The sequence below is a fragment of the Nerophis lumbriciformis genome, linkage group LG39, assembly GCF_033978685.3.
Source record: "Nerophis lumbriciformis linkage group LG39, RoL_Nlum_v2.1, whole genome shotgun sequence".
NCBI classification, from domain to species: Eukaryota; Metazoa; Chordata; class Actinopteri; order Syngnathiformes; family Syngnathidae; genus Nerophis; species Nerophis lumbriciformis.
In genome coordinates this window covers 16,752,243-16,776,323 of record NC_084586.2, presented here as the reverse complement: position 1 = coordinate 16,776,323, position 24,081 = coordinate 16,752,243, and the positions used below count along the sequence as shown (strand labels likewise).

The window sequence follows — 24,081 nt, the reverse complement described above, 5'->3', positions numbered from 1 at the left end:
AAATGATGTGGTGGACCACACAAAGTGACGTGGTGGGCCACACAAAGTGATGTAGCAGGCCATACAAAATATTGGTGTGGACCACACAAAGTTACATGGTGGGCCACACAAAGTGATGTGGCGGGCCACTTTAAATGATGTGGTGGACCACACAAAGTGACGTGGTGGGCCACACAAAGAGATGTAGCAGGCCATACAAAATAATGGTGTGGACCACACAAAGTGACATGGTGGGCCACTTAAGTGATGTGGCGGGCCATTTAAATGATGTGGTGGACCCAGAAAGTGACGTGGTGGGCCACATTAAGTGATGTAGCAGGCCATACAAAATAATTGTGTGGACCACACAAAGTTACATGGTGGGCCACATTAAGTGATGTGGCGGGCCACTTAAATGATGTGGTGGACCACACAAAGTGAGGTCGTGGGCCACCTTAAGTGATGTAGCAGGCCATACAAAATAATGTGGTGGACCACACAAAGTGATGTGGCCGACCACATTAAGTGATGTAGCAGGCCATACAAAATAATGTGGTGGACCACACAAAGTTATATGGTGGGCCACTTAAGTGATGTGGCGGGCCACTTAAATGATGTGGTGGACCACACAAAGTGACATGGTGGGCCACATCAAGTGATGTAGCAGGCCATACAAAATAATGGTGTGGACCACACAAAGGTACATGGTAGGCCACTTAAGTGATGTGGCGGGCCATTTAAATGATGTGGTGGACCACACAAAGTGACGTGGTGGGCCACATTAAGTGATGTAGCAGGCCATACAAAATATTGGCGTGGACCACACAAAGTTACATGGTGGGCCACTTAAATGATGTGGTGGACCACACAAAGTGACGTGGTGGGCCACATTAAGTGATGTAGCAGGCCATACAAAATAATGGTGTGGACCACACAAAGTTACATGGTAGGCCACTTAAGTGATGTGGCGGGCCACTTAAATGATGTGGTGGACCACACAAAGTGACGTGGTGGGTCACATCAAGTGATGTAGCAGGCCATACAAAATAATGTTGTGGACCACACAAAGTGACATGGTGGGCCACATAAAATGACGTGGTGGACCACACAAAGTGACGTGGTGGGCCACATCAAGTGATGTAGCAGTCCATACGAAATAATGGTGTGGACCACACAAAGTGAAATGGAGAGCCACATTAAGTGATGTGGCGGGTCACTCAAAATGAAGTGGTGGGCCAAGTAAAATGATGTGGCAGTCCACTCAAAACAATGTGGTGGGTCACTTAAAATAAAGTGGCGGGCCACATAAATTGAAGTGGCGGGCCATATAAAATTACAAAGCGGGCCACCTAAAATGAAGTAGCAGTCCACTCAAAATGATGTGGTGGGCCAAATAAAATGAAGTGGCAGTCCACTCAAAAGGATTTGGTGGGTCACTTAAAATAAAGTGGCGGGCCACATAAAATGAAGTGGCTGTCCACTTAAAATGAAGTGGCGGGCCACTTAAATGAAGTGGCAGTCCACTTGAAATTATGTGGTGCATCAAATAAAATTATGTGGCGGGCCATGTAAAATTACACAGCGGGCCACGTAAATAAAGTGGCAGTCCACTCAAAATAATGTGGTGGGCCACATAAAATTACACAGCGGGCCACATAAAATGATGTGGTGGGCCACTTCAAATCACATGGTGGGCCAGATCTTCCCCGCGGGCCTTATGTTTGACACCTGTGCCTCAAAGCAGGGCCGGCCCGTGGCATAGGCCGTATAGGCAAATGCTAAGGGCGCCGTCCATCAGGGGGCGCCACGCCAGTGCCACAAATGTTGGAGAAAAAAAAAAAAAAGAAAGTTGGTACTATTATTTCTAAATACAAAAAATAATCCCTCGTTAATTAAAATGCAAATTAAAGCCTATTTAATAGAAATATTATTTGTTACAACATTACGCCCCCCCCCCCCCCCCCCTTCCCCCCGCACGGTGCGTCCCCCCCCCCCCCTTCCCATATCATGACTCTTTTTGGACGTCACCACATCAAAAAATCAACACAAGATGTCAAAACGGCCAGAACTGTCAGGTGCCCAGGGAAGAAAAAAGAGAAAAGAAGAGGAGGAGAAACGAGAAAAGACAGAGGTAGCAGGTAGGTAACGTTAGCCTACATGAAATTATTTGTCTGTTACAGAATGTGATAGTAACCTGGCTTTTTAGCATTAAGCTAATGTTACATGATTCGGCAATTGCTAATCAATAAATAGCTAGTTCTGTTTTAACGTCGGGTTACTATTGTGGAGGGGGCTAAATTGTTATGGAAAATAATAATGTAATGTTAGGTAATTACAGTACTCCCACCTTACATTCCTCAGGGACATTTGTATTAGATCTTTTAAGCAGGTGTTTTTGTTTACATTGTTATTGCCTTCTGGTTAGCTAATGTTTTCCCTGCAAGTAATAGTCACTTTTCCACCCCTTTATATATTAGGTATAGTTGTAAGCAGAGGTGGGTAGAGTAGCCAGAAATTGTACTCAAGTTAGAGTACTGTTTCTTTAGAGATTTATTACTCAAGTAAAAGTAAGGAGTAGTCACCCAAATATTTACTTGAGTAAAAGTAAAAAGTATGTTGTGAAAAAACTACTCAAGTACTGAGTAACTGATGAGTAACATACACACACACACACACACATATATATATATATATATATATATATATATATATATATATATATACATACATATACATTGATATATACAGTATATAATTTATATGTATTTATTTTGCTGTTTTTGTTTACATGTTAAATATGTTTTAATGAATATACATGCATGTTTAACATATAGATTCCTTTCTTTCATGCAGACTAGAATATAAGTTGGTGTATTACCTGATTCTGATGACTTGCGTTGATAGTAATCAGACAGTAGTGATGATAACGTCCACGTTTTCAAATGGAGGAGAAGAAAAGTTCCTCCTTTCTGTCTAATACCACATGAAAGTGGTTGGTTTTTGGCACCTTATTTGTCCAGCTTCCATATTCGTTTTTATACACTTTACAAGAAATATATTGGCGTCAAACCCCGTAGCTTGCTAGCTTGTTTGCGCTGGCTTTCGGAGACTCTTGTTTTGAAAGCGCAGGCGCGATGGAGCGACACTTTTATTGTGAAGACAGGAACGTCCTCATGTGCGATCAGTCTTGAGGCTTTTGACGGGACGTACGGTTGAAATAAAAAAAGTATATTTTTTCCTTCACACTTTTGATTGATTGATTGGAACTTTTATGATTAGATTGCACAGTACAGTACATATTCCGTACAATTGACCACTAAATGGTAACACCCCAATAAGTTTTTCAACTTGTTTAAGTCAGGTCATGTGACCACCTGGCTCTGTTTGATTGGTCCAACGTCACCAGTGACTGCATCTGATTGGTGGAACGAAGTGAAACGTCACCAGTAAGGCAGGCACTTTGACGGTCTGTCTGACAGACCAAAACAAACAAAGCGTGCATTAACAGATCGATAAAAATTAGTAGCCAGTAGCGAGCTGAATGTAGATAAAAGTAGCGGAGTAAAAGTAGCGGAGTAAAAGTAGCGTTCCTTCTCTATAAATATACTTAAGTAAAAGTAAAAGTATGTTGCATTAAAACTACTCTTAGAAGTACAATTTATCCCAAAAGTTACTCAAGTAGATGTAACGGAGTAAATGTAGTGCGTTACTACCCACCTCTGGTTGTAAGTAAAAAAAAAAAGGTCAAAGACAAAGCTATTCGGTTTCTTGTGAGTATATACACTTCACTGCCGATGTGGGGGGGCGCCACCTAAAATCTTGCCTAGGGCGCCAGATTGGTTAGGGCCGGGCCTGCCTCAAAGAGTCAGTCTTGTCGTCATAACTGTAGAAAAAATGGTGAAAATTAGAATATTGAAAGTCTGCACGGTGCAGCAAACTGGTGGCTTTATTTCTTTCTCATCCAATCGGATGTGATGAAGAACATCAGTCTGGATGTGACTGCATGCAAACATGTGATGAAGAACATCAGTCTGGATGTGACTGCATGCAAACATGTGATGAAGAACATCAGTCTGGATGTGACTGCATGCAAACATGTGATGAAGAACATCAGTCTGGATGTGACTGCATGCAAACATGTGATGAAGAACATCAGTCTGGATGTGACTGCATGCAAACATGTGATGAAGAGCATCAGTCTGGATGTGACTGCATGCAAACATGTGATGAAGAACATCAGTCTGGATGTGACTGCATGCAAACATGTGATGAAGAACATCAGTCTGGATGTGACTGCATGCAAACATGTGATGAAGAACATCAGTCTGGATGTGACTGCATGCAAACATGTGATGAAGAGCAACTTGATGATTGTTGTGTCCCTGGGTGTGGTTTTTGTTTTTGTTTTTGTTTTGTTTTTTGTCTGGGGGAAGTCAGTGTTGTGATTTGATGGAAGTGAAGTTTGGCTACAGTGGTTAGTTTAATACTCATCAAATGTGTTTGTTTAAAATTAGGTTGAAGGGGGGGGAGATAAATCATATGCTCAACACTGAGATGACTTTAGTTGATACACAGCGTCTCCCAACGTCTCCTGCGAGGATTTTATTTCATTCACGTCGTGTGATGTTTATCTACTGCCCTCTATTGTCGAAAAGGCAAAACTGCTACTTAAAAAAAAGATTGCCATGACTCGAAATGACTCATCTATCAGACAATAAAACATTTTAAAACACAGTAATTATATTATATGTTAAATGTCATATCACTATTATTCATATTTATATTCGTTATGATGTATCATATATTATATTTAATATGCATTATTATTTATAATATCAATAATTTTAAATTACGATTATTTTGTGTTTTAGTTTTTATATTTGTATTATTATTATTTAGTATCATAATATTTTTAAATTGATTATTATCATTATTCTTAAACAATATTATTTTTTTATTATTATTATATATTATTGTATTTTACATTCATTGACAATATTGTTAGTATCTGTCATGTCTGTGTGATCATGTTTTGTTTTAGTCATGTTCGGTTTTGTTTTTGGACTTTTTGTGCACTTTTGTTTGTTTTGTCACCACAGCAACCATTAGTTTTCACCTGTCACGTCACGCACCTGTTTCACGTTTTGAGTCACGCACCTGTTTTCACTAATCATGTCCGGGGGTGGATGAGATCCGCCCGGAGTTCCTTAAGGCTCTGGATGCTGTGGGGCTGTCTTGGTTGACAAGACTCTGCAGCATCGCGTGGACATCGGGGGCGGTACCACTGGATTGGCAGACCGGGGTGGTGGTTCTTCTCTTTAAGAAGGGGAACCGGAGGGTGTGTTCTAACTATCGTGGGATCACACTCAGCCTTCCCGGTAAGGTCTATTCAGGTGTACTGGAGAGGAGGCTACGCCGGATAGTCGAACCTCGGATTCAGGAGGAACAGTGTGGTTTTCGTCCTGGTCGTGGAACTGTGGACCAGCTCTATACTCTCGGCAGGGTCCTTGAGGGTGCATGGGAGTTTGCCCAACCAGTCTACATGTGTTTTGTGGACTTGGAGAAGGCATTCGACCGTGTCCCTCGGGAAGTCCTGTGGGGAGTGCTCAGGGAGTATGGGGTATCGGACTGTCTGATTGTGGCAGTCCGCTCCCTGTATGCTCAGTGCCAGAGCTTGGTCCGCATTGCCGGTAGTAAGTCGGACACGTTTCCAGTGAGGGTTGGACTCCGCCAAGGCTGCCCTTTGTCACCGATTCTGTTCATAACTTTTATGGACAGAATTTCTAGGCGCAGTCAGGGCGTTGAGGGGATCTGGTTTGGTGGCTGCAGGATTAGGTCTCTGCTTTTTGCAGATGATGTGGTCCTGATGGCTTCATCTGGCCAGGATCTTCAGCTCTCGCTGGATCGGTTCGCAGCCGAGTGTGAAGCGACTGGGATGAGAATCAGCACCTCCAAGTCCGAGTCCATGGTTCTCGCCCGGAAAAGGGTGGAGTGCCATCTCCGGGTTGGGGAGGAGATCTTGCCCCAAGTGGAGGAGTTCAAGTACCTCGGAGTCTTGTTCACGAGTGAGGGAAGAGTGGATCGTGAGATCGACAGGCGGATCGGTGCGGCGTCTTCAGTAATGCGGACGCTGTATCGATCCGTTGTGGTGAAGAAGGAGCTGAGCCGGAAGGCAAAGTTCTCAATTTACCGGTCGATCTACGTTCCCATCCTCACCTATGGTCATGAGCTTTGGGTTATGACCGAAAGGACAAGATCACGTGTACAAGCGGCTGAAATGAGTTTCCTCCGCCGGGTGGCGGGGCTCTCCCTTAGAGATAGGGTGAGAAGCTCTGCCATCCAGGAGGAGCTCAAAGTAAAGCCGCTGCTCCTCCACATCGAGAGGAGCCAGATGAGGTGGTTCGGGCATCTGGTCAGGATGCCACCCGAACGCCTCCCTAGGGAGGTGTTTAGGGCACGTCCGACCGGTAGGAGGCCGCGGGGAAGACCCAGGACACGTTGGGAAGACTATGTCTCCCGGCTGGCCTGGGAACGCCTCGGGGTTCCACAGGAAGAGCTGGACGAAGTGGCTGGGGAGAGGGAAGTCTGGCCTTCCCTGCTTAGGCTGCTGCCCCCGCGACCCGACCTCGGATAAGCGGAAGAAGATGGATGGATGAATGGATGGATGTCTGTAGTATTTAAGTTCATTGTTTTCAGTTTGTCTTTCTGGCGACATCCGGATTCATACCCCTGTCACACTCTGTTTACCTCTGCGCACTTCATAGTCCATGCCAAGTAAGTTTTTGTTTATTAATGCCCCAGTTAGTGTTTTTGTTTAATTGTTCACAGTTTCTGCCTATGTGCAAGTTTTGTTTTCAATAGCCTAGTTTTGTACCTCCGCCATTGTGCGCGCTTTTCGTTTGTTCCTTTTTGATGTATAGTGTTAAAATAAATCATGTATTCGCCTTCACGCCATGTCTGGTCCAAATCACTTGCACCTCGGGAGAACAAACCACGCCATAGTTCTATTCGTGACAGTATCCATCCGTTTTTTACACTGCTCATTAGGGTTGTGGGTAAGCTGGAGCCTATCCCAGCTGACTGGTAGGTGGGGTACACCGTACATTGGTTGTCAGCCAATCGCTCTGATACTATTAATAACAGTTTAAAAATATGATTACAAATGTTTATTTGATATATTAAAATTAGTATTACGATTATTATTATTACTTTTATTATTAACATGATTAAATGTATTATTATTATTATTATTATTATTTGTAATTGTAAAACTAAATTTATATTTTGTCATAATATATATTTATTTATTATCTTATATCTTATAAATATTGTATTTCACATTCAATATTTATAATCATTAATAATTTAAAATAAATAATGGTTTCTTTATTATTAATAGTAGTGACAGTCACAGTACTGTAGTTACTTAAGTTATTGTATATGTTGTTTTTTTAAATAACTTATCACTATAGTAGTTAAACTACATTGATATTTCATTATATTGTTTATATTTTATATTTTATTACATATTATATTTTATATTGATTATTAATTATGGTATATATATATGTGTTATTAATTATTACTAATATTAATGAAAAAACGTTCATGCTTATATTATGAATAATTCAAAAATATGATTATTTGTGTTTTGTTAATTGTTATATTAATTAAAATTATTGTTTTTTTGTTATTTTTTTATTTTGTATTATTTCAATTGTGGTATTATTATAATTAATAGTTTTATGTTATACTACTACTACATATACACATATATAAATGCAAATATATATATATATATATATATATATATATATATATATTACGTATATATATATATTATGTTATATATATATAATGTTATTATATCAATTATATATATATAACATAATATATATATATATATATTTATATATATATATATATATATATATATATATATATATATATATATGTATAATGTTATTGATGTATTACTAATCTTATTTTTGACCTATCTAATTTTAATGAATATATTATTAATATTTCAAAAATATGATTGTGTGTTTTGTTAAGTGCTATATTATTTTACAATTATTATTTATGTTTTAATTAATTTATTTGTTGTATTATTATAGTTATTAGTTTTATGGTATAGTACTACTACATACATATATATGTATGTATATATATATATATATATATATATATATATATATATATATATATATATATATATATATATATATATATACATGATGTAGTAGTATTGTTTTACAATTGTATAGAAGCAGTATTGTCATTGTAACAATATTCAATAAAATAATCAATAGAAAGTGCAGTCATACAAAGAGATGTTTTTTTTGTTTTTTTTTAAACCAAAAGCAACAGTGAAACCTGGAGAGGTGTGATTGGGAAGAATGGCTGCCCGGATCTGAACCCGAGCGGTGTTATGTTATTGGACTTTTGTGCCCGTCACAGATTGTCCATAACGAATACCATGTTCAAACATAAGGGTGTCCATATGTGCACTTGGCACCAGGACACCCTAGGCCGCAGTTCCATGATCGACTTTGTAGTTGTGTCATCGGATTTGCGGTCTCATGTTTTGGACACTCGGGTGAAGAGAGGGGCTGAGCTTTCTACCGATCACCACCTGGTGGTGAGTTGGCTGCGATGGTGGGGGAGGATGCCGGACAGACCTGGCAGGCCCAAACGCATTGTGAGGGTTTGCTGGGAACGCCTGGCAGAGTCTCCTGTCAGAGAGAGTTTCAATTCCCACCTCCGGAAGAACTTTGAACATGTCACAAGGGAGGTGCTGGACATTGAGTCCGAATGGACCATGTTCCGCGCCTCTATTGTCGAGGCGGCCGATTGGAGCTGTGGCCGCAAGGTAGTTGGTGCCTGTCGTGGCGGTAATCCTAGAACCCGTTGGTGGACACCGGCGGTGAGGGATGCCGTCAAGCTGAAGAAGGAGTCCTATCGGGTTCTTTTGGCTCATAGGACTCCTGAGGCAGCGGACAAGTACCGACAGGCCAAGCGGTGTGCGGCTTCAGCGGTCGCAGAGGCAAAAACTCGGACATGGGAGGAGTTCGGGGAAGCCATGGAAAGCGACTTCCGGACGGCTTCGAAGCATTTCTGGACCACCATCCGCCGCCTCAGGAAGGGGAAGCAGTGCACTATCAACACCGTGTATGGTGAGGATGGTGTTCTGCTGACCACGACTGCGGATGTTGTGGATCGGTGGAGGGAATACTTTGAAGACCTCCTCAATCCCACCAACATGTCTTCCTATGAGGAAGCAGTGCCTGGGGAGTCTGTGGTGGGCTCTCCTATTTCTGGGGCTGAGGTTGCTGAGGTAGTTAAAAAGCTCCTCGGTGGCAAGGCCCCGGGGGTGGATGAGATCCGCCCGGAGTTCCTTAAGGCTCTGGATGCTGTGGGGCTGTCTTGGTTGACAAGACTCTGCAGCATCGCGTGGACATCGGGGGCGGTACCTCTGGATTGGCAGACCGGGGTGGTGGTTCCTCTCTTTAAGAAGGGGAACCGGAGGGTGTGTTCTAACTATCGTGGGATCACACTCCTCAGCCTTCCCGGTAAGGTCTTTTCGGGTGTACTGGAGAGGAGGCTACGCCGGATAGTCGAACCTCGGATTCAGGAGGAACAGTGTGGTTTTCGTCCTGGTCGTGGAACTGTGGACCAGCTCTATACTCTCGGCAGGGTCCTTGAGGGTGCATGGGAGTTTGCCCAACCAGTCTACATGTGTTTTGTGGACTTGGAGAAGGCATTCGACCGTGTCCCTCGGGAAGTCCTGTGGGGAGTGCTCAGGGAGTATGGGGTATCGGACTGTCTGATTGTGGCAGTCCGCTCCCTGTATGCTCAGTGCCAGAGCTTGGTCCGCATTGCCAGCAGTAAGTCGGACACGTTTCCAATGAGGGTTGGACTCCGCCAAGGCTGCCCTTTGTCACCGATTCTGTTCATAACTTTTATGTAGGATTTCTAGGCGCAGTCAAGGCGTTGAGGGGATCTGGTTTGGTGGCTGCAGGATTAGGTCTCTGCTTTTTGCAGATGATGTGGTCCTGATGGCTTCATCTGGCCAGGATCTTCAGCTCTCACTGGATCGGTTCGCAGCCGAGTGTGAAGCGACTGGGATGAGAATCAGCACCTCCAAGTGTGAGTCCATGGTTCTCGCCCGGAAAAGGGTGGAGTGCCATCTCCGGGGAGGAGATCTTGCCCCAAGTGGAGGAGTTCAAGTACCTCGGAGTCTTGTTCACGAGTGAGGGAAGAGTGGATCGTGAGATCGACAGGCGGATCGGTGCGGCGTCTTCAGTAATGCGGACGCTGTATCGATCCGTTGTGGTGAAGAAGGAGCTGAGCCGGAAGGCAAAGCTCTCAATTTACCGGTCGATCTACATTCCCATCCTCACCTATGGTCATGAGCTTTGGGTTATGACCGAAAGGACAAGATCACGGGTACAAGCGGCCGAAATGAGTTTCCTCCGCCGAGTGGCGGGGCTCTCCCTTAGAAATAGGGTGAGAAGCTCTGTCATTCGGGGGGAGCTCAAAGTAAAGCCGCTGCTCCTCCACATCGAGAGGAGCCAGATGAGGTGGTTCGGGCATCTGGTCAGGATGCCACCCGAGCGCCTCCCTAGGGAGGTGTTTAGGGCACGTCCGACCGGTAGGAGGCCGCGGGGAAGACCCAGGACACGTTGGGAAGACTATGTCTCCCGGCTGGCCTGGGAACGCCTCGGGGTCCCAAAGGAAGAGCTGGACGAAGTGGCTGGGGAGAGGGAAGTCTGGGCTTCCCTGCTTAGGCTGCTGCCCCCGCGACCCGACCTCGGATAAGCGGAAGAAGATGGATGGATGGATGGATTTAAACCAATCAAATAATAGTGCAAAATGGAGACAATAGTTCCTGCAGTATCCATCTGTTCTGCATACATTGCAAAGATTGACACAAGACAGATGAAATGTTCAAGAGGCTCACTTACACGCTCGTAGAAGTACAAACTTTAATTGGGCGTCTTGGGGGAGAAGGCCTGGGGGCACAGGCTACACTGGTAAAAAGGTTAATTAAAAAAAGGGGGGTCGGCCTCCATACGACTCACCCATCTACACCAATTCACGTGGAAGCAGGTCTCCATGGATACGAGCCCGGGTGTCACTCAAGCGTTAACAAGCGGCGTGTGCTCGCCTCAAAAGGACCTCCTGATGTGAATTATTGACAAAGCAAGTTGTTTGAAAGCGGAATACACAAGCAGTGTTTATTCATGCAACAACACACACATGGTGAGGTCAGGGTCCTACACCAAAATAAATATGTCATGCATATTTTAACTGACATGATGGAGAAAAGTACATCATCCATCTACTTACAATGTGCTTGTCCTTGTTAGGGCCGTGCATGGGTGAGATGGAGCCTATCCCAGCTCACCTTCAGGGGGCGAGAGTCGGGTTACACCTTGGACTGGTGGTCGGCCAATCACAGCACACACTCAATCAATCAATCAATGTTTATTTATATAGCCCTAAATCACAAGTGTCAATAGACAAACAATCAATCACACTCACAAAAAGGTCATTTAGGGTATCCAATTAGCCTAACCTGCGATGAGGTGGCGACTTGTCCAGGGTGTACCCCGCCTTCTGCCCGATTGTAGCTGAGATAGGCTCCAGCGCCCCCCGCGACCCCAAAGGGAATAAGTGGTAGAAAATGGATGGATGGAATTAGCCTAACTTGCATGTTTGTACCATGTGAGAGGACAAAACCTAGGCAAGTCCAAGGAGAACATGAAGACTGCATGTATATGGTCCAACCTAGATTCGTACGTCCACGATGTATATGTCAAATGTACAATATAAATACTGTACAGCCCAGGCTTGTCGTAACTATTTACACTAAGGGGCCGCTCACTGAAAATTTTAAGTATGCGGGGGCCTAGACATATATATATATATATTTTTTAGATATATATATATAAATAAATATATATGTATATATATATATATATATATATATATATATATATATATATATATATATATATATATATATATATATAAAAATATATATATATGTATATTTATATATATATATATATATATATATATATATATACATACATATATATATATATAAAAAATATATATATATATGTATATATATTAGAGATGCGCGGATAGGCAATTATTTCATCCGCAACCGCATCAGAAAGTCGTCAACCATCCGCCATCCACCCGAAGTAACATTTAATCAGAACCGCACCCGCCCGCACCCGCCCGTTGTTATATATCTAATATAGACGATGCAAGGCATTAGTGAGGTTATAAAGCTTTTGCCTGTTAAAGAAAGGAGACTGATCCAATGCAGCACAGACATTCGTGTGCCACGCTGTCACGGCCCAGACGCACACCAGTGCGCAATCATATGGGAGCCGCGCTGAGCGCTTCTCCAAGCGCGTCTCGCTGCCGGCGATGGCCGGGTATGGGCCCGACGCTCCAGCGCCATCCATTTTCAGGGCTAGTTGATTCGGCAGGTGGGTTGTTACACACTCCTTAGCGGGTTCTGACTTCCATGGCCACCGTCCTGCTGTCTATATCAACCAGGGTGAGCCCCACCCCTTTCGTTAGCGCACTGCGCGCGGAGTGACCCCTGTTACGCGCCCCCGGCAACAGGGGTGGCGGGCAGGTAAGCTGCGCGGGCGGAGCGCGCGGAGTGACCCCTGTTACGAGCCCCCGGCCACGGGGGTGGCGGGCAGGTAAGCTGCTTACCTGCTGCGCGTGACGCCGGCCGCGGCGAAGGCGGACGAGGCGGGGTGTCGGTGCGGTGGGCGCGGTGGTGACCCTGGACGTGCGTCGGGCCCTTCTCGTGGATCGCCTCAGCTACGGCCCCCGGTGGGGCCCTCTCGGGGGAAGGGGCCTCGGTCCCGGACCCCGGCGAGGCGTCCCTTCTCCGCTCCGTAAAAGTGTCCATCTCTTTTTTTTTTTTTTCTTCTTCTGTTGTGGCATATGCTGCAGGTGCCTGCTCGTTTTTCGTATGTGGGTAACAACATTTAACTATGTATATATATTTCCCAATTGGTTTAACTGCCACCCGCCTGAATCTATTTAAAATCTAATTTTTTTTTATTTCAACCGCTCGACCCGACCCGCGGATAAAATCAATTTTTTTTTAATTTCAACCGCCCGATCCGCGGATAATCCGCGGACTCCGCGGTTGTGTCCGCAAACCGCGCATCTCTAATATATATATATATATATATATATATATATATATATATATATATATATATATATATATATATATATATATATATATATATATTAGTTTGGACACTTTTAATATGAATAATATATATATATATATATATATATATTATTTTAGGGAAGCCCATGTATATATGTGTATGTATATATATGTGTATATAGGTATATGTATATATATATATGGGCTTCCCTAAAATTGGGACCTAGAAGTGTTCAGTCATAAAAATGTTAAAAACGTGTTATAATATTTTATTTTTTTCTCACGCCTGAACTTCGAGTTCAACTTCAGATCTATGTGTCAATACATAGGTCTAAAAAATGTGTTCTATGATTTATGCACTTTTTGTCAAAGAAAACACCGTTTTTTTTATGGCAAAAACACTATGGAATAATTGAAGCCTTGAATATGTCAATCATCAATAATTAATGTATAGTATTTTTAGAATGTGCTCCCCTGGCATAGGCTGGATGTAAAGACAGCAGGTGTATGCACTGTTTACTCCATTATGGCTACTCTTCGTTATATTTATTAACTATCTATAGTACTTCATGGTCACGATTGTCCGCTTAATGTGTTATATTCTGCTAAACAAGTGTTTTATGTCGAGCGTACTCGTTTATACTTATTTAAATAGAAAACCTGTCGATTCGCTTTTCCTTTAACCCTCTGCGCTTGCCGTAGTGCTTTATATAACCACTTCCTACCGGAAGTACAACCCCTTTTTCGTTCCTCTCTTAGCTTGTCCGGTGAGCTTTACATTCCCACACCAACAACATTGAACATAATCATCATCCATCGTCTTAAACGCTAACAATTACATCATATTTACACCGACGTGTTTTAACACTCTTCTCTAGCCACACGTTGATCAAGCTATTTGTCATATTATTCGTTTGTGTGTGCAGTGTTTTTAACCGTCTCGCTAACTTGAGTCTGTGCTCTTCCGCAGCGTTCAGTCCACTGACACGGCATCATGGTAAGAACAATGTGGCCTTTATGCTGAATATAACCTGTTAAATTGTTGGATTTTATGCCTACAGCGAACGTAGTTTTTAGTTTAAATCAATGTTAACGAACACGGTAGGCTTAATGCTAACGTTAGCCGAGCTAGCTTTAGCACGTTGACCTGCTATAGTTGGCTCGCTAACGTGTATTTACCGACATAACATTACTTAAACGGGTTATACCAGTGTTTTTCAACCACTATGCGGCGGCACACTAGTGTGCTGTAAGATACAGTCTGGTGTGCCGTGGGAGATTGTCTAATTTCACCTATTTGGGTAAAAATATTATTTGCAAACCAGTAATTATAGTCTGCAAATGATGTGTTGTTGTTGAGTGTCGGTGCTGTCTTGAGCTCGGCAGAGTAACCGTGTAATACTCTTCCATATCAGTAGGTGTCTAAATGCTTTGTACCGTATTTTCCGCACCATTAGCCGCACCTAAAAACCACAAATTTACTCAAAAGCTGACAGTGCGGCTTTTAACCCGGTGCGCTTTATATATGGATAAATATTAAGATTCATTTTCATAAAGTTTCGATCTCGCAACTTAGGTAAACAGCCGCCATCTTTTTTCCCGGTAGAACAGGAAGCGCTTCTTCTTCTACGCAAGCAACCGCCAAGGTAAGCACCCGCCCCCATAGAACAGGAAGCGCTTCTTCTTCTACTGTAAGCAACCACCCGCCCCCGGAAGAAGAAGAAAAAACGCGCGGATATCACCGTACGTTTCATTTCCTGTTTACATCTGTAAAGACCACAAAATGGCTCCTACTAAGCGACAAGGATCCGGTTCATGAAAAGACGCAATCTCTCCATCCGCACACGGATTACTACCGTATTTCACAGCAACTGATATTCCTGTGAACCGCACTGTGGAACGGGAGCACGTACGGTGAATATTCGCACCACAGGGAATGAGAAGTCATCCTTCACTGTGGTTCTAGCTTGCCATGCTAACTTCCACCCATGGTGATATTCAAAAGGAAGACCTTGCCAAAAGAGACCTTTCCAGCCGGCGTCATCATAAAAGCTAACTCGAAGGGATGGATGAAGAAAAGATGAGCGAGTGGTTAAGGTAAGTTTAAGTTTACGCGAAGAGGCCGGGTGGCTTTTTTCACGCAGCTCTGTCCATGTTGATATACGTATGTTTGTGATTGCACATTTGCGTACATTTTGGGAGTGAACAGAGTTGTTAGAACGCTGGTTTTTAATATATTATTAAAGTTTGACTGACCTATCTGACTGTTTTTTTGACATTCCTTTAGCGCAGTTAGATGCGGCTTACAACACGGGGCGGCTTATTGGTGGACAAAGTTTTGAAATATGCCGTTCATTGAAGGCGCGGCTTTTAACCCAGGGCGCCTTATGATGCGGAAAATACGGTAGATGTAGGAAACAGCGGGAGGCAGGGTGCAGGTAAAAAGGTGTCTAATGCTTAAACCAAAAATAAACAAAAGGTGAGTGCACCTAAAAACAGGCATTGAAGCTTAAGGATGGCTATACAGAACAAAACTACAACTGAACTGGCTACAAAGTAAACAAAAACAGAATGCTGGACGACAGCAAAGACTTACTGTGGAGCAAAGACGTCCGCAAAGTACATCCGAACATGACATGACAATCAACAATGTCCCCACAAAGAAGGATAAAAATTAGAAATGTCCAATAATATCGGCATGCCGACAAATGCTTTAAAATGTAATTATCGGTATCGTTTTATTTATTATCGTTTTTTTTTGTTTTTTTTAAATAGATCAACATAAAAAACACAAGATACACTAACAATTAGTGCACCAACCCAAAAAATCTGTGTTCAAGCTCAAACATTTTTTTTTTTGGCAAATAATAAACTTAGTTAATTACTGTTGCTCATTTACACAAAAGGGTTGTTTCTTTCTGTTATTAATAATTAATAATATTAATTAATAATGTTATTGTTTCTTTCTGTTATTAATATTCTGGTTACTACATTATATATCAATTCTGGTTACTACATTATATATCAATACAGTCCGTAAGCACACATGATTGTGCGTGCTGCTAGTCCACTAATAGTACTAACCTTTAACTCCCTGTTCATTTTAGAATTGATTTTAAAACCTTGCTGTGTGTTTTTAAAGCTTTACATGGACTGGCACCTCAGTATATCTCGGACCTCATCCAAACTTACAATCCTGCGCGCGCTCTGAGGTCCGAGAGCCAGCTCCAGCTCGTGGTGTCCAAGACGAGACTTAAAACCAGGGGAGACAGGGCCTTCTCTGGTCGGCCCTAAGCTCTGGAACACTCTGCCCCTCCATGTTCGAACTGCTCCCACAGTGGAGTGTTTTAAGTCTCGTCTTAAGACCCACTTTTATTCTCTGGCTTTTAACACTACGTGAGTTGTGTGGTCCTCTGTTGTCCTCTGTGTTTTTAAAATTTTGCTTTTTGCTTTCTATTTACTGTTTTAATTGGTTTTACCCTTTGAAATTGTTTTTAATCATATTTATTTTATATTGTTTTTAATTGTGTTTAATATTGTTGTGCAGCACTTTGGAAACATTTTGTTGTTTAAATGTGCTATATAAATAAAGTGGATTGGATTGGATTAACAGTTAATTTTACTAATTTTCATTAATTACTAGTTTCTATGTAACTTTTTATATTGTTTTATTTCATTTTTTATTCAAGAAAATGTTTTTAATTTTGTTAACTTAAAAAAAAAGAAGGACCTTATCTTCACCATACCTGGTTGTTCAAATTAGGCATAATAATGTGTTAATTCCACGACTGTATATATCGGTATCGGTTGATATCGGTAATTAAGAGTTGGACAATATCGGATATCGGCAAAAAGCCATTATTGGACATACCTAATAAAAACAACTGAAATATTCTTCATTGCTAAAAACAAAGTAGATGCGGGAAATATCGCTCAAAGGAAGACATGGAAACTGCTACAGGAAAATACCCCCCAAAAAAGAAAAAGCCACCAAAAAAGGAGCGCAAGACAAGAACTAAAACACTAGACCTATATTGATGCATGCTGGGTTATGCTTTAAAGTCATATCCAACAATTGCGACGACTTTTTACTGTCAACTGAGTTTTGTTTTTTAATGATTTCTGCTGGTGGTGTGCCTCCGCATTTTTTCAACGCAAAAAATGTGCCTTGGCTCAAAAAAGGTTGAAAAACACTGAATTATACAATACGCCTTGAAATCTTATTATTGGAGGAAATAATACAAACCTACAGTTACCTAACAGCCATCTTGCTAGTTTTGACAACGTAGCACCATTGAATAAATGATAAATGATAAATGGGTTGTACTTGTATAGCGCTTTTCTACCTTCAAGGTACTCAAAGCGCTTTGACACTACTTCCACATTTACCCATTCACACACACATTCACACACTGATGGAGGGAGCTGCCATGCAAGGCGCTAACCAGCACCCATCAGGAGCAAGGGTGAAGTGTCTTGCTCAGGACACAACGGACATGACGAGGTTGGTACTAGGTGGGGATTGAACCAGGGACCCTCGGGTCGCGCACGGCCACTCTTCCACTGCGCCACGCCGTCCCTAGGTATGTTATGTTTTTAAATAGATATACAGTTCGATCATACATGCCTTGTAAAGACGATTCTAGTGATATCTGTCACATTCCTGTGATAAACATTTAACTATGGACTATTATAACCGGTTAAAGTACATTTTTTGGACAACTTAATTTGAAGACAATTATTTTAGGTGTGACCTTTTTTTTGTTGAATCAGACTTTCAAGATGTCAGCTGTCTTAAAATGTAGCCCATTTTAATAAAAGTTGTTATCATTGGAAAGCCTGCTAAACAACATGTTTCTATATGTAGTAATTATTCTTAATTTCAAAGCATTACATGAAACAATAGGTAGACGTAAAGATTATGAATCATATTGTGACAACCACAACAGATGACATTTTAACTGAATAACAATGTATTTTACATGTATTAATATTGTTGAAAACTTAGACTGTTGCAATTTAATAACAGTTAGTGATTTTATAGTTTGTAATGTATGTTTATAGTTTCAAGTTGTATTCATCACATGCAGAGTACAGTACAGTGAAATGCTTTTTTCCATGCTCTTCAGATTATGCGTACAGTGGGATCCTAACACTAGTTACGGAATCTAATACACTAAATACAAAAAAATACAATCTGATGTACCGTATTTTCCGCACCATAAGGCGCCCTGGGTTATAAGCCGCGCCTTCAATGAACGGCATATTTCAAAACTTTGTCCACCTATAAGCCGCCCCGTGTTGTAAGCCGCATCTAACTGCGCTAAAGGAATGTAAAAAAAACAGTCAAATAGGTCAGTCAAACTTTAATAATATATTAAAACCAGCGTGATGTGGGCGCAAATGGAATCGTATATCAACATGGATGAAGCTGCCTGAAAAAAGCCACCCGGCCTCTTCGCGTAAACTTAAACTTACCTTAACCACTCGCTCATCTTTTCTTCATCCATCCCTTCGAGTTAGCTTTTATGATGACGCCGGCTGGAAAGGTCTCTTTTGGCAAGGTCTTCCTTTTGAATATCACCATGGGTGGAAGTTTCTGGCCATTAGCATGGCAAGCTAGAACCACAGTGAAGGATGACTTCTCATTCCCTGTGGTGCGAATATTCACCGTACGTGCTCCCGTTGTATCCACAGTGCGGTTCACAGGAATATCAGTTGCTGTGAAATAGTAATCCGTGTGCGGATGGAGAGATTGCGTCTTTTCATGAACCGGATCCCTGTCGTTTAGTAGGAGCCATTTTGTGGTCTTTACAGATGTAAACACACAAAGGAAATGAAGTACGGTAATATCCGCGCACTTTTTCTTCTTCTACGCGGGCGGGTGGTTGCTTACAGTAGAAGAAGCGCTTTATGTTCTATGGAGGCGGGTGCTTACCTTGGCGGTTGCTTGCGTAGAAGAAGAAGCGCTTCCTGTTCTACCGGGAAAAAAGATGGCGGCTGTTTACCGTAGTTACGAGACCGAAACTTTATGAAAATGAATCTTAATATTTATCCATATATAAAGCGCACCGGGTTATAAGGCGCACTGTCAGCTTTTGAGAAAATTTGTGGTTTTTAGGTGCGCCTTATAGTGCGGAAAATACGGTACATTAATTACAAGACCATACCTGCCAACTACTCCGGTTTTCCCGTAATTAGTACGGTTTTCATCAACCTATTCCGGGTTACGGTTGCAGTGATAAAAAATACGGTTTTTCATTAATTAAAAAATGTATATTTTTTAAAGTTTTATTCACGAAATGGCGTAACAATGACAATCGACACTGCTTCCCGTAACTTCCTATCGAGCCATTCCGAATGCCATGCGCGAGGCTATTTATAGCACCGCTGCCAAGCACGAGGCCATTGTTTCCAAACGAGCGAACGATCATGGAATCAGCCGGAGAAAAATCGCATACGAGTCTTAAACCGAAAAGAAAACTGCAGTCATTCCGTGAAGAATATTCAAAAGCCTATCCGGGAATAATTATCCGTTCCAAAAAGGGTGAAAACTACGCGAATTGCACCTTGTGCAGACAAGATTTCTCAATCGGACACGGAGGAATTAGCGATGTAAAAGACCACGTTGGGACAAAAAAACACAAGTCTAATGCCGTTGCTAGCGATACAAGTGGAAAACTTTCAACGTTTTTCGTCGCCCAAACAGATTCTTTGGATGTGATAAATGCCGAAGTTTTATTTACGGAGGCAATAATTGAGCAAACAAAAAGGTTTGGAATTGTTTAGTACTGTTATACTGTTAAAAGTGTTTATACTATTTATGCTTTCAAGTCCAAGTTGAAGAAATCTTGTTAAATGTTGACAGCATAACTACCAAAATACAGAAGTATGTCCTTAATATTTTTGCAGTGCTATTTTCTGTTGAAAAGTTCAAATGATTACATTAGAGATGTGATGTGCCTCTTTTCAAGTGTCTGATGGCTTCAATTAATTTTCATATTTTGAATTCTTTTGAAAGGCTTACAAAAAAACTCCATTTGAATTGTAATTCCATGCTATTGACAGGACTATTAATTTTAATGAAGTTAGCTTACCATGTTTACAGTATGATAATTGTGATAGAAATGTGAATTTTAGGCACAGAATATTTTTTACAATTGAACAAGGCAGTAGATTATACAAGCTTGGACAGAAAGTTAATAATGACACCAATTTTTTTTTTTAATGGAATTGTTTAGTACTGTTTTACCATTTGTTTACTGTAAAAAGTGTTTATACTGTTTATACTTTCAATGAACAAATTGAAGTCTTGTGAAAGGTTGACAGGACAACTGTCAAAATAATTTCAAACTATTGAAGTTAGCTTACAGAATAAACATGTCAATCAACCCATATTATTTTTGCTGTAATATTTTTGTTCTGAAAAGTCACTGTGACTGATAGAAAAGTGATGGTTTTAGCAACATTTTAACCTGTCTGAATGCTAATCATTTTGCGTCGGGGGGCGAAGCCTGAACCCCCCACCAGGACTTTGTCCTGGACCTACCGGGGCCTGGCTACTAGGTTTTTCTGATTTCAAAAGTTGGCAGGTATGCTGTTACCAAATAGCATTATTTTAGTTTTACTGAGATTCAACGATAGTCTGTTTTTGTCAAACCATCTTTTTAATTTGTTAATTTCTTCTGTTATTGACAGCTGGTTTGTGTTGAAGCGGAGGCAGTAATGTGCGATTGTTTGTTTGTAGCCTCGCAAGATTGAAGAAATCAAAGATTTCCTGCTGACGGCCAGGAGGAAGGATGCCAAGTGTAAGTAGTCCTGTAATTGGACTATTAAAAGTCTTGTTACTACTAGGATGGTGGCAGTCCTTGTGCTGTTAGGAGGATATTGTGAGCATGAACAAAGACCATTGTGTGTGTGTGTGTGTGTGTGTGTGTGTGTGTGTGTGTGTGTGTGTGTGTGTGTGTGTGTGTGTGTGTGTGTGCAGCCGTAAAGATCAAGAAGAACAAGGACAATGTGAAGTTCAAGGTGCGCTGCAGCAGGTACCTGTACACCCTGGTCATCACTGACAAGGAGAAGGCAGAGAAGCTCAAGCAGTCACTTCCTCCAGGTGAGTTCTGCTCGCTATATGCACCTGACACCTCTTTGTTGCTGATGGTTTGCTCCATTTTCTTACACTAATTTTGAGTTGTCAAGTTGTATTTAATGATATCAAGTCAATGCACCATTTGCTGTTGGCTTATGTCTTTTTAATTTTACAATACAATAAAAAAAACGTTTTTTGTTGTTTATGGTTTTTTTCAAGGTCTATAATTATAATTGAATTTATTGTAATGATTTTACAAAATTATATATATATCTTGTCCTTTAACACTGTTAGGACAAGTTGTTTTTTTTCACTATCTAATAAAATTACAACTTTGTTTGCTGCTTTTTACTATTTATTTCAATGTTTTATCAATAGAAAATATTTTGTTTTTTTACTTTATTGCAATGATTTCAAAAAAGTATACAATGTCTTTTTACATTAATTACATTAAATGTTCAACAATGAACATGTAAATAAAATATAATTTTATTATATAATGGTCGTGCAAAAAGTTACAATAGAACTGAAGTTTTTTTTTTCACTGCTAGTTCCTATTTTTTTAAATGTTTTCAGGGTTGTCAAACTTGTTTTTATTTGAAGGCCACATCAGTTATTGCTGCTTATAACACAATATTGGATTTTGCCTGTTTTTTTTACAATGTTTTACCATAAGTGGAAAACAGTACCACACTTTTCTTTTTAATTCTGGCAACTGAGCTGCCAGTTTTTACCGTTAAAATGTGGGCCTGTTTTTCACTTTACAGTCACTCACTGTAAAAACCCTAACTAACAGTACTAGAGTTAACAAACTAACAGTACTAGAGTTGTTTCAAGTTAGAGTAAAATGCTTCGCTGTCATTTAAGTGTGCAATTTAATTGGTAGCTTGCTTTGAAATCATAACTCAAGCAGATATTTTAGGTATTTGTATGTAAACAAAAACATTGTTTAGAAAAATAAATGTTACAATATTGCGTGGAGATCGGGGGCGGTACCTCTGGATTGGCAGACCGGGGTGGTGGTTCCTCTCTTTAAGAAGGGGAACCGGAGGGTGTGTTCCAACTATCGTGGGATCACACTCCTCAGCCTTCCCGGTAAGGTCTATTCAGGTGTACTGGAGAGGAGGCTACGCCGGATAGTCGAACCTCGGATTCAGGAGGAACAGTGTGGTTTTCGTCCTGGTCGTGGAACTGTGGACCAGTTCTATACTCTCCGCAGGGTCCTTGAGGGTGCATGGGAGTTTGCCCAACCAGTCTACATGTGTTTTGTGGACTTGGAGAAGGCATTCGACCGTGTACCCCGGGAAGTCCTGTGGGGAGTGCTCAGAGAGTATGGGGTAACGGACTGTCTGATTGTGGCAGTTCGCTCCCTGTATGATCAGTGTCAGAGCTTGGTCCGCATTGCCGGCAGTAAGTCGGACACGTTTCCAGTGAGGGTTGGACTCCGCCAAGGCTGCCCTTTGTCACCCATTCTGTTCATAACCTTTATGGACAGAATTTCTAGGCGCAGTCAGGGCGTTGAGGGTATCTGGTTTGGTGGCTGCAGGATTAGGTCTGCTATTTGCAGATGATGTGGTCCTGATGGCTTCCTCCGGCCAAGATCTTCAGCTCTCACTGGATCGGTTCGCAGCCGAGTGTGAAGCGACTGGGATGGGAATCGGCACCTCCAAGTCCGAGTCCATGGTTCTCTCCCGGAAAAGGGTGGAGTGCCATCTCCGGGTTGGGGAGGAGATCTTGCCCCAAGTGGAGGAGTTCAAGTACCTCGGAGTCTAGTTCACGAGTGAGGGAAGAGTGGATCGTGAGGTCGACAGGCGGATCGGTGCGGCGTCTTCAGTAATGCGGACGCTGTATCGATCCGTTGTGGTGAAGAAGGAGCTGAGCCAGAATGCAAAGCTCTCGATTTACCGGTCGATCTACGTTCCCATCCTCACCTATGGTCATGAGCTTTGGGTTATGACCGAAAGGACAAGATCACGGGTACAAGCGGCCGAAATGAGTTTCCTCCGCCGGGTGGCGGGGCTCTCCCTTAGAGATAGGGTGAGAAGCTCTGTCATTCGGGGGGAGCTCAAAGTAAAGCCGCTGCTCCTCCACATGGAGAGGAGCCAGATGAGGTGGTTCGGGCATCTGGTCAGGATGCCACCCGAACGCCTCCCTAGGAAGGTGTTTCGGGCACGTCCGACTGGTAGGAGGCCGCGGGGAAGACCCAGGACACGCTGGGAAGACTATCTCTCCCGGCTGGCCTGGGAACGCCTCGGGATCCCCCGGGAGGAGCTGGACGAAGTGGCTGGGGAGAGGGAAGTCTGGGCTTCCCTGCTAAGGCTGCTGCCCCCGCGACCCGATCTCGGATAAGCGGAAGAAGATGGATGGATGTTACAATATTGGATAACTGATTAAAAGATGTCATTTCATGCAGTAAATATGTTATTTTGTCAAAGTGGAAAGAAGGATTAACATTTAAGAAAAGAAAAAGTACTTATTTGACACATTATTTCCAAGCGTCATATAAAATGATGTTGAGTTAAAAGGTGTTGGATGTAAATGTGATGTTTTTGTCTCTGCAGGTCTGGCTGTCAAGGAGCTGAAGTAAACTTGTGATGTAAAGAGAATTGTAATAAAAATTGGAAAAGCAATCAGTTGTGTTGACTGAAATCTACAAGTTTGTTAAACCTCACATGGATTATTTGATGAAACACTTTAGTCTGTTAAAGTTTTAAAGATAACATATCAGTTTTGTTTTTAATGATATGGAAGCTGCTTTCCAACTTCTGATTGAAATGTTTTGAAAGAGAAACTC

The 24,081-nt window shown here is 41.8% G+C and overlaps 1 protein-coding gene across 1 annotated transcript; it reads left to right on the top strand.

Moving 5' to 3' along the window:
* Positions 1-13,899: 13,899 nt before the first annotated feature.
* Positions 13,900-23,917, top strand: rpl38 (ribosomal protein L38). Its single transcript, XM_061931755.1, has 5 exons — positions 13,900-13,968; positions 14,172-14,198; positions 20,949-21,009; positions 21,189-21,311; positions 23,849-23,917. The coding sequence occupies exons 2-5, from the start codon at positions 14,196-14,198 to the stop codon at positions 23,872-23,874; spliced, it is 213 nt and encodes a 70-aa protein (XP_061787739.1). The 5' UTR covers positions 13,900-13,968; positions 14,172-14,195; the 3' UTR covers positions 23,875-23,917.
* Positions 23,918-24,081: the final 164 nt, after the last annotated feature.

Excerpts from the sequence above, each read along its gene's own strand:
- rpl38 (XM_061931755.1), top strand. Across the intron at positions 21,010-21,188 it reads CAGGAGGAAGGATGCCAAGT|CCGTAAAGATCAAGAAGAAC; the intron begins GTAAGTAGTCCT and ends GTGTGTGTGCAG. Across the intron at positions 21,312-23,848 it reads CAAGCAGTCACTTCCTCCAG|GTCTGGCTGTCAAGGAGCTG; the intron begins GTGAGTTCTGCT and ends TTGTCTCTGCAG.